At 34.9% G+C, this 16313-nt stretch overlaps 1 protein-coding gene across 2 annotated transcripts; it reads left to right on the top strand.

Annotated features, from left to right (window-relative positions):
• Positions 1 to 1022: 1022 nt before the first annotated feature.
• Positions 1023 to 10956, top strand: Cenpw (centromere protein W). Of its 2 annotated transcripts, XM_047558939.1 has the most exons (3): positions 1023 to 1306; positions 7869 to 7982; positions 9757 to 10956. In XM_047558939.1, exons 1-3 carry the CDS (start codon positions 1181 to 1183, stop codon positions 9781 to 9783), a joined length of 267 nt encoding a protein of 88 aa, XP_047414895.1. In that variant the 5' UTR covers positions 1023 to 1180; the 3' UTR covers positions 9784 to 10956. The 2 variants fall into 2 exon arrangements, with proteins under 2 accessions (XP_047414895.1, XP_047414896.1); XM_047558940.1 differs by lacking the exon at positions 9757 to 10956 and having other exon boundaries at positions 7909 to 7986.
• Positions 10957 to 16313: the final 5357 nt, after the last annotated feature.

Raw genomic sequence — 16313 nt, 5'->3', positions numbered from 1 at the left:
TGGGATTCTGAAGAAAGCTCTAAAGGTAGGAGATGGGGTTGAAGAATAAGATAATTGCATTGAGAATATAGAAGGACAAAGTATTTGGTAATAACAAGCATTAGTGTATGACCACAGGCATGAGTGGCTTATAGAGGGTAAGAAAAGATCACAGGCAGAGAGGAGGTCCTAGAAAAGGGAGACCAAATAGTGGAAGGATCATCTTGTGTGGATATTTGGAACAAGATAATTATTACAGCAGTAGTGTTAGAGGTCATTACAATCATGTTGGTTCTCAAACGGTGGACCTCAGACCAGCAGTATCAACACCTCCTGAATATTTGTAAGAAATACAAATAATTGAGTGCATTCACATGTAGTGAACCTGAAAATCTGGACTTGGGGGACCATGCAGTGTTTTAACAAGCTCTCTAGGTAGTTCTGATGCAGTTTTAACCTTGAGAATTACTTTTATGGTAATTCAGAAGATGAAGATTTTAGATTCTTGGAGAAGAAATAAATTAGCATTTAAACTACACCTGAAAATTACTGCAAGCCTCAGTAGGGAGGGTTCTTAAAATAAAAGGGAGCAGCATTTGTTAAAAAAAAAAAAAAAAAAACTGGAAACATGAAAAGAGATATGGTAAGATCAAACAAAATTATGTAAAAGTGAAAATTTATTAGCTGTTAATTTTAGAAGATCAGGCCTTGCCAGGAAGGGATTGGTTCTTTAAGGAATCCTGATAAAAACATCACTTTTTTCTGTTCATCTACTTTTTAGTTCATTGGTACTAGGATCAGTTTTAGAGAAAGAATTTGGAGAACAAAGGTAGCTGCCTGGCATACTAATTTACCTCTTCCTAATTTCCCGTCATTTCGAGTGAACCCAAGAGGAGCCCTTAGGAAACACGACTGGTTTCGAGCAAGCTCCGCCCTTTACTGATTTCACAGAACACCCGGGACCCGCCCCCGGGGGCGTTTCCCACCTACAGCCGGCGCTTCCGGCAGAGGAGCGCGCGCAGCTGACGTCACTGTCGAGCGCCGGGGCGATCAGTTGGCGGCTGATTCAAACAGAGGAACGCAGGCTCCGGGAGCGAGGCAGCGTTAGAGCGTTGGAGTTCTCACTGCCCCAGTGCTGGTGAGATTGAGTGGGCCTCCAGAGGACCTCGGAAGCTGAGGCGGCTGGTGCCTGAGGGGGAGAATGGCGCTCTCGACCACAGTCTCCCAGAAGAAGCAGATCAAGCGGAAGGCTCCCCGAGCCTTTCTGAAGCGCGTCTTCAAGCGACAAAAGCCTCATCTTCGTCTGGAGACGTGTGCAGATTTACTGGTGAGATTCCATCCTTTCTCAGCTGGGAGTGGGGCAGGGGCCAGTAAGGGAAAATGGCCTCAGCCGTTGTTTGCTCGCTCCAGGCCCATGTTTCAGGCGTTTCCAGCAGTGACGAGGCAGCTGTGCCCCTGCCTGCATGTCCGGTCTTACTCCTGGCGCTGGGTTGTACCGGGACTCTCCGGAATATGGATGTCTGGAACTTTTTAAAGGAACCCTGTCAGGAACATCAGCTCAAGGAGAAAACTATCGTTTGTCGATGTTTAGGTACAATCTGGCGTTGTGGTTTGTGTGCTTGAGAAGAGTATGAAAGAGACGCTCTTTAAAAAAATGTCTTTTGGAATTCAGACTGGGTCATTTTCGTGTAATTATTTTGAGAAGCATTTTTAAGCTCCTTCCCACTTCCCTGCCTCCTTCGCTTCCTCCTTTTTTTAACGTTGTTAATCAAACTCACTGTCCTGTTTCCTCTACATTAGGCTGCTTACCAACGAACTCTGATCCAAAGGGCTCCTGAGTTCATTTTTCTAGACAATTAATAGAATGCTTGTTGGTTCAGTTTTTAAGCCAGCCCATATTACCTGAAGCATGATATTTTCCTAATAAGTATTCCCAAACAAAACACTGTATAATAATGTTTCTGTCTTGAAGTAAAATTTCTGTGTTGAATATCTGGAACACATGTTCCTCTAGCAGAATGAACACTCCCCAGGTGTCCCATAGGAGGCACTTCCTATGGCTTGAAACAAGAACTTGTTGAGTAAAGGAGCCATTATAAGTAGACATTCAATGTCCAGGAGATCAAGGTAAAGACTTCTGGATAACAAGGGCATACTGCATAGATAGTCTTCAGCGTGCACGATTCCATCAGTTTTTAAACTCCTTTTTTTTTTTTATACTCTCCTCTCTAGCCTCCCAAAGTTCTCCATTGGCTTCCCATCTGTTGTCTTCTTGAAGATTGTCTCTTTCTCTTTTTTTCTAAACTACTGTAACATTGTCTCCATTTTCCCCTAGTTTGGTCTCCAAAGCCAAAAGGCAACGTGTCTCCTTGTTTTAATTAGCTTTTTTGCTGCTGTGACTAAAAGACTTGACTAGAACAATTTTAGGGGAGGAAAAGTTGGCTTCATTCCACCATGCTCTAGGTGAGACTGAACATCATGGCAGAAGTGTGTGGAGTAGGGAAGAAGCTCACATGATGATCTGGAAGCACAGAGAGACTTCAGTTTCCAGATGCAAAATATATATTCCAAAGGCAGGTCCCTAATGACTTGCCTCCTCTAACCACACCCAACCCATCTACAGTCTCCACACAGTTAATCCTATCAGGAGATTAATTCACTGATTCCGTTAAGACTTTCATAACCTGATCATTTCTCCTCTAAACCTTCTTACATTATCTCACACGTGAGCTTTTGGGGGACACCTCACATCCAAACCATAACCCTCCCCCCTAGAAAAGTACTGCTTCTAATATCTTGCACCCTCTTTTTTTGTTCCTTTTTTATGTTCTATAGGAAAAGGCAATATATACTGTTGTGTTCTACCCTTACCCTTTGGTGGTAGTAGAGATGGTACCAATGATCTGAATTAAGATGAAATTGACCTTCAATACACTTTTAGGTGGTTTATTCTGGATTTTTATGGGGACTTCTAAATGGTAGGGAGGGAAATGTATCTCATCAAGGATATTCAGGAGCCTCCCAGCTGGTGCAGATAGTTTGGAGAAATTTCTCAATGTCCACTCCTTTCTGCCACAGAGTGATCCATGGACAGATGGGCTCTATGATGGGGTGGGACTTAGGTGATATGGAAGAGAAAGGGGAGTGGAAATTCCAAGCCTGTGCATTGGTGGGAAAAGGAAATTCTTGTGGCCACTAGCTATTCCCAGGTGGTATGCATGTTTTCTGTGGCTTTCATTAAACAGTTCTCCTTAACTGTATTGTATATGGCATGCATTAACTTGCTTTCTTAGCTTATGTGTCTCTGCTCACCATTGACACTTCATAATCTTACCCACCAGGTGTCCCACATTAGCTATGGAATTTTACACAATTAAAGCAGTCTGTTTTGATCCATTTCTGAATATGAGCAGCAATTCAGAGTATAGGTTGTATAATTTAGCTATTGGGATGCTTAACACTGTTCTTTAGAAATTTCATATGTTGTTGTTGGCTCCTAGTGTAATATGCAGTCTTGAGAGAAAAGAACCATATCTTCTCTGCTATCTTTATTTTTTTTAACACAAAACTATTCTACTTTTAGGAACTTTTTACACATATTTATTTATTTATTTTACACATCTTCTGCCTGAAGATGTCTTCCCTCTACTCCACTTGGCAAGCTGTAATTCTTTCAAATTAATTCAAATGCTACTTTTTCAGTGAAGCCATCTTAATCTCCTTAAAGGGGATCAGTTTTAGCTTCATTTCACTTATTTTTTCATGAGTTTGATTTACCCACTAATCTGGGAACTCAAATTGAGAACTTTTTGTATTCCTAGCATTTAGTACAGTGCCTTGAACATGCCAAGTGCACTAATAATATGGGAAATGCACAGTACCTATAGGTGTATTGATGTAAATTTTAGCTCTTTACTCAAAATTTCTTTTTGTTACAGTTTTTCTGCACTGGCTTTTTGTTATTTTGTGTGTATTATGTGTTTGTTTATCTCCAAGATTTGTGTTGGTAAAAGATTTAACATCTGTTGAATTTAAATGAATTGTTCAGTTTTCTAATGGTTCAGTTAGTTTTTAGATTTATCATAGAAGAATGCCATGAAAATATTTGGGGGCTTATGGCTTGTATAAAATTGAAAAGTACTACGATAAGGGGCGGAGGAAGTCAGGCTGACCCAGGCTTTTGGTCAATTGAGAATGTAAAGAACTGGAGAATTTTTTGTAAGTTGTCTTTTGATTTACCTTTTCAGCAAGCTGATTTTTTTTCCAAAGTAAATTAATGATGTAATTTGTCTTTTTAAAATTTGAATACCTAGCTAAATGCCATGAAACTATTTTTTTCTGACCATTTTTAAAATTAAGTCCTGCTAAATTAACTTTTATTAACTCAACATTTTAATAGCTATTAATAAATTACTTTTATTTCATGGATTTAGGTTGCTTTAATTTTTTTTTTTTTGTGATATCTACAAAAGAATGCTGGTTTGTTTAGCTCATGGACACGAAGAGGAAGAGGAAAGTACATTCCATCAAGGATAGTAGCATGATCTGATTCTCAATGTGGTTTAGTTTTTAGTTGGGGTTTTGGTTTTTCTTAAAATTTTTTTCTTTAAGGTTTTTTTTTCTTTCTTTTTTCTTTTTGTCTTAGTTGGGGAGATGTGGAGGGATCTTTTGGTTGTGTAATAACAATTTGCTACTTTTACCTTTGCTACTTACCTTGTATTGGGCAATGAACTGAAGGTCACTTGGGAAATAATATTGATAAAGACAGGAGTAGTCCTTGCACTTATAGTATGTTAGAGAAGACAGTTAAGGGCTGGGGATATAGCTCAGTTGGTAGAGTGCTTGCCTTGCAAGCACAAGGCCCTGGGTTCAATCCCCAGCACTGCCAAAAAAAAAAAAAAAGAAAAAGGAGAAGATAGTTAGGTGAGAAATCTATGCATAATATAGTGTGTGTGTGGTGATAGGAAGTTAAGGATGCAGTTATTGATTTGTATAACCGTCCATATTATGGAAGTTGGGCTTTCAGGGAAATATACACCGGAAGAATATCTGGAGAAAAAGATACAATGGAATTCTGAAGTTTGGAAGACTTAGTGTAAAACTGGGAGCTGAGGAAAATCAGAGATGAAACTGGAAAGACCAAGTTGAGTAGAGTGTTAAGGGATGTAGAATTTATCCTGAGGTATCTGGAAGCTATTTATCTTTAAACATGGAAAATAAGATTAACAGATGAAATTGTGCTATATTAGGGAGTTTTTTGTTTTTTAAAGATTGAATGCATGGCTTTACACATACTGTGCAAATGCTGTACAACTGAGCTATATGCTAAGCCCTACAGAGTATTTTTGCTATAAAGGAAAATGGAATATTATTGGAAGTTTAAAAAAAATTAAATGTCATGGTAAAATGGAAAGAGTTGGAATTGGAGTGTTTTGCCTCAGGGTACTTTGAAAACTCAAGAAGACAGTGTGTCAAGTACAGAAAGAATATTATCTTCCATAGGTTCTTCATTTTATTAAATTTAAATTTCCAAACTTCTCTTTTCTTCATCTATCACTAGAATACTCTTAAACACGTACATAACAATTCAGAGATCTGCATAATATAAAGCATTTGAAACATTACCTAATTAACATTTAGTGAATTTTGAGGAAGCATTTGTGTGTAGTACACAAGATAATGAATACTGAGTATTGTACATGAATTGTTCTAACTGCAGAGATTGTGTATTATGATGTAAATAACAATATAAATTATATGTTGAAGGTACTATCTAGACTACAAATTAGTGCAACCACTCTGGAAAGCAGTATGGAAATTCCTCAAAAAACTAGGAATGGAACCATCATTTGACCCAGTGATCCCACTCCTCAGCACATATCCAAAGAACTTAATATCAGAATACTACAGTGACACAACCACATCAATGTTTATAGCAGCATAATTCACAGTAGCCACGCTAGATGCCCAACAACAGATAATGGAAAAAGAAATTGTGGCACATATGCACAGTGGAATATTACTCAGCTGTAAAGAATGACTTTATGACATTTGCCAGTAAATAGATGAATCTGGACACTATCATGCTAAATGAAATCAGCCAATCCCTAAAAGTCAAATGTCAAAATGTTTTTGCTGATATGTGGAAGCTAACCCACAAGGGTTGGGGTTGGGGGAGAATAGAAGTTCAGTGTTAGACAAAGGTTGAATGAAGGGAAGGGAGGAGGAATAGGAATAGGAAAGACAATGGAATGAATCTGCCATAACTTTTCTGTGTACATATATGGATATACCACAGTGAATCTCAACATCATATATATCCACAAGACTGGTATTCTAATTAGAATAATATATATTCCATGTTTGTATAAATATATCAAAATAATTCTGTCATGTATGACTAAAAAGAACTATTAAAAAAATAAAAAATATACTAACTGGATCTAAGTTGCTCATGTCCTCAGGCACCTAGCAGAAGCTAAGAATGGGAAAGATGTGAACAATAATATAAAGGAACATTACATATGATCCTAGAGGGAGGATTGAGATAGGACTTCAGCTCACCCTTTATTCTTTATTCTCTTGCTTGAGCTATGCATATTTTACCTGTTTTCAAGGTTTGTGCGTATAGATTTAGTAGCACTTTTTTCGTTTAGTTACCAATTTTGAGTAAGATTGTAAAATGTTAAGGAGCATATTCAAATAGTGAGATTATATCATTTCTAATATAAGCATTAATATATATGGGACATATATAAGAAAATGACATATTCTCTGATGACATGTGTTTTGCTTATATGTAAATCTTATTTCGGTAAGAATATGTAAGAAACTGATTACTCTGGTTGGTTGGGAATGACTTGAGAGAATGACTTATTTTTGACAGTCTATCCTTTTATAATTTTTTGTTTATTTTATATTGTTACTTTGAAATAATTACAGACTGACAAGAAGGTGCAAAAATGGTAGAGTTCCTATGTATCCTTTACCCACTTTTCTACAATACTAATATCTTATACAATTAGAGTCCTTTAGGCTTTTGAATTTTGTACTGTTTATATTATCAAGTAGTTTTTAAAAATGAGGTTTAAAGATAATTAATTGTGGATATGATTATTTTATGATAATTCACAGATAGTAACTTGACCTTGGCATGTAAAATTTGTGATTCATCATTCTTTAGAAATTTTAGTAATTATTATCTCTTTAAATAAAATTTTGAAATTAAATATCTGGCTCCATATAGTGGAGTAAAAGTTTTGGTTTAACATTTTTTGGAAATTTAAATTACATTAGAGATTTAAATTTATTTGGAATTAGAAGAATAATATTTGGAATATTATTTCCTAAGTTTTTTTTAATAGTGATGCTTTTAAAAAATGTCAATGGCCTTTTTTTAAAACATTTTTTTAGTTGCCAATGGATCTTTTATTTTTTTATATGTGGTACTGAGTATTGAACCCAGGGCCTCACACATGCCAGGCAAGCATTTTACCACTGAGACGCAATTCCAACCCCATGTCTATGGCCTTTGGTTTATCTTACATCGCCTTGTTTCTTGTATTACAATGATTGTCTCTGTGAATGGAATCTAAGATCGACTTATATTAAACTATGTTCTGTTTAAATTTGATGTAGGTAATTGACTTAACTGGAGTAGCAAATAATAAACAAATTTTGACTAAGAAGCTTTATAACCTTGAAATTTGTCAAAAATTTCTTTGCAATCATTTCAAGTTACCCTAATTATCTATTTTATTTTCTAACTTTGTTTTGAGATATGAATGACTTACGAATGAAACCTCTTAGAGAAGATTCCATTTTTAAAAGTCATTATTTCAGAACATCAGTGTTTGAGCTTAAAAATTGATTTGGGTTTTCTTTTAAAGGTTCATTTGAACTGTTTACTGTTTGTTCATCGATTAGCAGAAGAGTCCAGGACAAATGCCTTTGAGAATAAATGTGGAGTCATTAACAAGGATCATGTGCTGGCTGCTGCAAAGGTAAAATCTAATTTCTTTTCTTGAGCAAGAATTAACTTTAAAAATACCACCTGGGTCATTACCTCTGCCTGATTAAGGTACCTTATTCAGCTTTGTTGATTTGAGTTGATGTTTGACTTTTCATGTTGATTGATTTCCCATATGCGTATACACACACACACACACATACACACATACACAATTTGTATATTATGGGTCTCTGATGGCAAGATTAATGGCCACTGTTTTATCACTATATGGTAAACAATGAATGTTTGTTTGGTAATCTGTAGGCAAACAAACTTTATAACCTTGAAATTTGTCAACTTTCTTTGTGATCATTTTATGTTACCTGAATTATTTTCTAGTTTTGTTTTGAGATTTGATTGATTTACAAATTAAATCTTATAATCAGAGAAGGTTGCATTTTATTGGTATAACTATATAAACTATATAATATAAGAATATGATGCCTAGGACGGAGTTTTCCAGTTATGTTCCTGAGAACCTTCTTTCCAAAAGATGTTCATAGATGCCCCACCTCATAAGCTTCTGTGCTTAGAAAAGTGTTAATAACCTAACCTCTTTTATTAGTCACAGTGTTGTTTATATGTAGAGCTTTTTCTATAAGAATCTGCAGAAACTGGCAGCTATAGTTGATGGGATGGTGTAAAAGAGAGACTTAGTTTTGACAAACTACCTTTTTGTTGACTTTTAAAAGATTTTTATTTTGAAGTAATTATACACTAAGAAGGTGCAAAAAACAGTTTATGTACCCTTTACCAGTTTCCCACAAATGCCAACTTTTTACATAACTGTAGTTATATAAAGTCATGAAAGGTTATAAGAAATATACGAATAGGAAACTTGCTGAACTCTGCTCAACTGAGCATTTTGTAAATTTATTTAAGTTCATAGTATATTTAGTATTTTGTAAATTCATATGAGTACACAATACTTTCTTTTGTGCTATTCCTATTAGTGTAGAACAAAGGAGTGCTGGCCTACATCGTAGACCTGTTTGAGGCCTCTGTGAAAGCCTAGGAGTGTGCATGCCCCATCAGTTTTTAGGGGCGTTTATGTTCTATTGCTGTTACCAACATTCCACTATTAAAAGTCAAAATAAATGTTGTTTTTTTTTTTCCTAAAAGGAAAGCAAGAACTCAGAGTTTGAAGATGTGCATTATTAAATTTAGGTTTGTTTTTATTAATAAACTACATAGGTTTACTTAGCAAAAATAGTATCCAAGTTCTTTTTTTTGAAAGAACTTGGGAGACCAGTACAGATCTTGTTTGTCTTATTTTTGCCACAGGTGAAATGTTTTGAAAATTGTCTACTTAATAAACTGTTCAATAAAAGATGGTCAGTCTTAGTCTCCAGTTGATATAATTCTAGCCCAAATGTGATAAATTTTATGTTGCAGTAGATTTTTATTACTTTATAGTGAAATACTTGATTTGTAATAGGCTTTTTGAGGTTTGGAGCATTCTCTAACTCCTTCTATCAGCAAATTGTCTAAAAATTTCAGGTTTGAGACCATTAATCTGCATCCTTTTGCAAGACGATTGAAGAGAGTAACAACCAGAGGTAACCATAGGACCAGGTTTTGAGAATCTAGGCCTGATTCACAGTCATTAAAAGAAGTAGACTTATCATAAAGCAAAAAGATTCTCTAATTACCTTCCAAATTGGCTTTTAAAAATGAAAAAAAGACTTGTATATTGTTCCCAGAAGGCTCTGAGGAATTGTGTTTTCTGTAGGTGTAATATGAATCTTCATTTTTCTCTTCCACAGGTAATTCTAAAGAAGAGCAGAGGTTAGAAGTCAAGGAACGTGTTCTTGAAAATTATATGATGTGCCATTTTAGGTGGTAACAAGTCATAAAAGCACTTTTAATGTATGAATTTGTACTGATTATTAAAATATTGACTAGATAAGGAATGTCTTTATTTGTATATTTTTTTGCTGGCATTGAAATATCTCAAACACAAAGGACTTTTTTTTTTTTTTAAATCTATTTTAAGTGAACTCTAGTTCTTTTTACTTGTTTTGTTGTTATAAATGTTTTAAATATCAACCACAAAATCTTACTATGTTAAGTAGCTTGAAGAGATGCACTTCATTGAATTAAGTTTATATATTTAGATTTATATTTAGATTTAACTGTGTAACAAATTCAGTTCCTACAGAAGGCAATATGTGGTCAAATCTAGGTGCATTTTAAGTTTTTTTTTTTTCCAATGCTTTCACAAAGCTGTACAATCTCCTTTTTTGTTATGTCAGTAGTGACAATATAATTATCTGAAGGATTGTAAACATCACTCAGGTTTTTTTAAATATCTCCAAACCAAAAAATAGAAATTCTGGATCAAATTGAGTTATTTTCTTTAAATTTGTGTGGATTTAGAAGTTTATTGCTTATCATACAATAGTGTTTTTTTTTTTTAACTTTTTGAGATCATTATAGATTGCAATGTCAAGCTGCAAAGATAGTACGAAGAGGACCCATGTACTCTATACCCATTTTTCCCAATGGTTGTGTCTTACATAATTGTAGTATAATATATCGCAACCAGGAATTTGTTTCAAGTAGTGTGTATGTAATTCCATGCCATTTTATCATGTGTAGATTCATATAACTACTGTCACAGTCAATATACAGAACTATTTCATTACCACAAAATCTTCCTGATGCTGTTCTTCTATAGTTACACCTGACTCACCATGTCTTATACCCTGGCAACATATCTAACTCCTGGCAAGTAGTAACTGTTCTCATCTCTGCAGTTTTGTCATTTTCACATAAGAGATGACCTTTGGAGATTTTTTTTTTTTAACTTAGTATAGTGATTCATTCAAGTTGTTGCATATTTTGTTATTTCCTTTGTGTGCCTAAGTGATATTTCATGGTGTGAATGTATCACAACTTGTGTAACCATTCATTTATTGAAGGATTGAAGGGTATTTTGTCTTTTTTCCAGTTTGGGACTTTGAAAATAAAATTATTATGAACAATTGTACAGGTTTTTATACATATATCAGTTTTCATTTCTCTGGGATAAATGCCAGGGAGTTTGATTGCTGGGTCCAATGGTAAATATATGTTTGACTTTAAAAAAAAGAAACCACCAAACTATTTAGAATAGCTGTATCATTTTATATTTCTATTAACAGTGTTTATGTTCTCATAAACATTTGCTGTTGTTCATTTTTAAATTTTAGTTATAGTTTTAATTTGCAGTTTTGTAATGGCTTATACTAGTTTTAGTTGGGGCTGCTATAACAAAGTATACAGAGTGAGTGGCTTATAAACTACATATTTACTTCTCATTCTCATTGCTGGAAGTCTGAGATCAGTGTGTCAGAGTGCTTAAAACTTGTGTTCTGGTTTCCTTAGAGTTTTGAAATATTTTGAAAAGTCCTCAACATAATGTTGGTTCTCCATTAGTTTTTATTACCATCTAGATGAGATGTTTCCCCGCCCACCCTCCAAAGCTCCTTTTAATGCAGGAATATGCAGAAGTCAGATGATTAAATTATTAGGACTGTAATCTGATCTGTCCATCCTAGTTTCAATGAACTGTTAACTGAAGATAGGTAGGGTGTGGGTGGAAGAGGTGAGTGTTGTACCCTGAAAGGGTTGTTCTTGCTGGGGCCCCTTCTCCCTGTTTCTCTGCTTCCTGACCCTACCATGAGCTGAGTAGCTTTTTTCCACATGATATCTTCCCCCATGATGTGCTGCCTCACCTGGGCTCAGAGCACTGGAGTCAGCTGTCTATGGACTGAGATCTCTGAAACCATGAACCCCAAATAAATTTTTCCTCCTCTTAATATTTTTTGTCCAGTATTTTGGTCACAATGACAAAAAAAGTTGAATAAAGCAGTTTTATTTAATGATGGTATATTAAATAAAAACATTACTTTTTGCTGTTTGGAATTACCTAATTATAATTGTGTAGTATGCATTGGAACCAAAATGAAAGTTCTAAGACATCCTGTTAGGAAATTGCTACTCTTGAGATATACTTACAAAATAATTTCCCAGAAAGTGACATTGGGAAGATGGTGGACTAGGAGGTCTCAGTGCTCATCTGTCCCCCACAGAATAAAAAATAACAAACAATATTGTTGAAAATATCTTTGGGAGAACTTCATTGTATAGTGAAGAACTTGCAGCAACTTCATAGCATAAAAAAGGATGGCTAAAATAGTATAGAAGATCTTATTTGTGTCCTACCATCCACTAGCCCAGCATAACTTATCACCAAGAGGAATCCCTTCCACATGACCTCTCTCTACAAGGGAAAGAATAGCAGCAGGACCTGGCAGCCCTTGTCACTACAGTGAACATCTGCCACTTAGACCACCAAGGACTTTGCGGTCTTTGACAATGCTGACTCCAGCTGCTGGAGTTGCCCACAGTACACACTGCTGTGCAACTCTGCCCTCAACCCCCTTTAGGAAGAGCTATTGGTGTGCCACCCAAGACCCTGACCTGCTGCCCTCCTGTCTCCTCACAGTCATATGTACATCCATTCAACCTGTGGTTGCTTCCTGCATGCTTGTACTCAGAACCCTAGCTTTGAGATCATTTTTTGAAAGCCTGTACCAGTGCCAATGCTACAGCAAGCATGCCTCTGTCCCAGTGCTCTAGTCAATGCACATACCCTTTTTGCAGTTATAATACCTAATATATCAAATGTGTAATACCTAATATATCAAATGTGTAAATAACTGTGCTGGATTGTATAGGGATTAATGTTAAGAAAAATTCACATGTTGAGTACATGTGCAATTTAAAAAAAACATTTTCAATCTGGTTGAATTCACAGATGCAGAACCTGAGGATACAGAGTGCTGACTATAATGTCAAATGTAAATCGATTAAATTAAATTAATTAGCATAGACAGGATTAAATAAATTGGTGATCTGTTGACTACAAGATACTCTCTTTAAAGACACATAGATTGAAAGTAAATGGATGGAAAAACTACACAAGTGATAACCAAAAGAAAGCAGAAATGTCTGTACATCGACAAAATACAGTTTAACCTGTTAAAACTCAAACCACTATAGAAGTTGATATAAAAGAGTATTATAAAAGGGCCAGTGAACTTAACATTAGAGAACTTAAAACTGATATTGACAGATGTGACAGAAATTAACAGCAATACAATACTAGTTTGGGACTTCAATATTTTAGTTAAAGCAAGGGATATGACATCCAGACAAAAATTAATAAATGAACAAGATTAGAGACCACATGGTCCTAACAAACATATACGGAAATTTCTGTCCAACAGTAGAATACAAATTCTCAGATGCTAATGGATCATTTTCCAGTATGGACCACATACCACAGAACAAGTCAACAAATCTAAGGAGATTTAAATCATTCCAAGAATCTTCTAACCACATTGGAATGAAACTAAAAACATCAGCAACACTGGGAAATTAACAAATATTTGGAAACTTAACCACGCTCTTGAACAACTATGTTTTAAAAAACTTTATAAAAAAGAAATCAACAAATAGGCAAAGGGAATAAAGTAATTAGAATGGAAGAAGAGACATTACAACTGATTCCTCAGAAGTAAAAAGGATCATAAGGGACTATTTTGAACAATTATATGCCAATTACTGGATAATTAGAAGAGTGGATAAATTCCTAGAAACCTACAACCTATCGAGACTGAATCATGAAGTAGAAAATCTGATCACACCAATGATGAGTAAGAAAAATTAGTCATCAGAAATCTAATAAGAAAAGCAGCACCGAATAACTTCATGGGTAAATTCTACCAAAATTTCAAAAGAATACAAATCTTTGTTCAACTTCTTAGAAGAGGGAACTCATTCTGCAAGACCAACCTACTTTAATACCAAAAACCAGACACAAACACTACTGTATTCAGGTCAATAGCCCTGATGAACATAGATATAAAAGTAATAAAATACTAGCAAACAGCACAGTAAAGGATCATATGCCAGCACCAAGAAGGATTTGGGTTTGGGTTTGTGATGTTAAGATGGTGAACATATGCAAATAATACAACACATTATTGAATGAAAGAGCCACCTGATCATCTGGGATGCAGAAAAGGCATTCGATAAAGATTAACATCTATTTAAATAAAACTTCACCAAACAGGTATGGAAGGAATGTATCTCAAGACAGTGAAGACCATATATGAATGCTTCTAGTGAATATATTAATGGGGAAAACTGGAAGCATTGCCTCTAAAATCCGGGGAAAGTAATCTACCCTTAACACTTTAGCATAGCATTGGAAAGCTTATGGAGCAATTGGATAAGAGAAAGAAAAGGTACCCAAGTCTGAAAGGAAGCAGTAAAATCTTTGTTTTCAATTGACTTGATCATATTGCAGGATATTTGATATACTCAAAACCTGAATTCTTTAAGGCTTAATGATCATGTGAAAATCAGTCATGTTTCTGTATACAATGAAATAACTCAAGATGAAATTAAGGAAACAGTACCATTTATAATAGCAAGCAACAACAAAAGCCAAAAAGCAAATAAATCTGAACTAAGAAGTGAAAGGCTTGTATGTGACTATAACATTGATGAAGGAAATTAACAAACGGATAAATGGAAAGATATGTTCATGGATTAGAATAGTGTTAGGATGTCAGGTTACTCAATATACAGATTCAATGATAATCAAAATTCCAATGGCATTCTTTTTAGGAAAAAGTAATACTAAAGTTTACATGGAGACCAGAAAGATTCCAAATATTCAAAGCAATTTTGAGTAAGAATAACAAAACTGTAGGTATTACATATGCTGCCATGAAAATATATTGCAATACTACAGTAATAAAAACAATTTTTGCATGAAAATTGTTATACCACAAGTGTGCCAAGGCAGCAGAGAAAGTGTAGTCTCTTCAATAAATTGTGCTGGGAAAATTAGCCAAATACAGAAGAATGAAAATTGACACTTATTTCATACTGTAATCAATTCAAAATGGATTAAACACTTAAAGAAAGACTTGAAATTATAAAACTCCTATAGGAAAACGCTTGACCTTGGTCTGAGTATGACACCAAAAGCATAGACAACAGAAGCAAGAATACACAAAATTTCATCAAACAAAAATTTCTGGACAACAAAGGAAACAGTGAAGAGGCATCCTACAAATTGGGAGAAAATGCTTGCAAAACATATCAGAAGTTTGTATCTACAAAAATAAGCTCACAAATGCAATAGCAAAAATAACCCCATTAAAAAATGGGTAAAGGATTTTATTAGGTCTCCAAAGAAGATATATGTGACAAATAGGTATATGAAAATGTGTCCATACTCACAGGAAAATTCAGAAACAATGAAAATGAGGTATTACACGTTAGAATAATTATCAGAAAGGAGGAAGTATGGTGAGGATGTGAAGAAAAGGGAACCCTTATTCATTGTTGATGGGAATATATGTGTATTATTACCTGGATTATTACAGTATCTTATGCAATCTCTTTGACTACATCCCTACCCTACCTTTATATAGTCCAAAGTCTCTACAATGCTGTCATCTTTCTTGAATGAAACCTAATCATATCATGCCCAATTGAAAAACCTTCAGTGGCTTACCATTGTCTTGGCTGAAATGAAACCTTTGTATAGCATAAATTATATTTAGTTTCCAGAACAACCACTAGAGTTTGAACTGACAGAGCTGATGAAGAGGAAGCATCTTCATCCAGTTACACATGCCCAGTAGTAATGTACCTGTATGTGTTCATGACCTTCTAGAGAGGAGAAAAGTAATCCAAAGGAAAGAATGTTGCTGCATACTGAATGTTTTGATTCTGCCACAAATTACACTCAAGCAAAAAAGTGGTTTCATTTACTTTCTATATAAAATTAAGGATATGAAGGGAATTGTTTCCAGTCTTCTAACTCTTCAAAAAATAAAGACAATGACTTTTGAGAAATCTAACATAAAGTATGTTTTAGTATTTGGGTCAGAACCCTAACTCATATTATCCCAAGATCATGAACCACAAGTGATTATAACACTTCTGAGTCCCTAGTATTTTAAAATTTGTATTTGGAGGAGAGAAGTCATTTTGTGATAAACCTTTTTAAATCTGTTACATTTAATTCTTTTTCCTGTGTCTTTTCTCTTCTAATTTTCCCTCATGATCTGTCACTTCCTTTTTTTTTCACATTTTTAAAAATTTTTATTATTATTGTGTACAAATGGGATACATGTTGTTTCTCTATTTGTACATGGAGTCAAGGCATACCAGTTGTGTAATCATACGTTTACATAGGGCAATGATGTTTGATTCATTATTTTTTCCCCTTCCGCCCCAACCCTCCCATCCC

Source organism: Sciurus carolinensis, chromosome 7, assembly GCF_902686445.1.
Source record: "Sciurus carolinensis chromosome 7, mSciCar1.2, whole genome shotgun sequence".
NCBI lineage: Eukaryota > Metazoa > Chordata > Mammalia > Rodentia > Sciuridae > Sciurus > Sciurus carolinensis.
The sequence above is the reverse complement of the archived record's forward strand: the minus strand, read 5'-3'. Positions and strand labels throughout refer to the sequence as shown.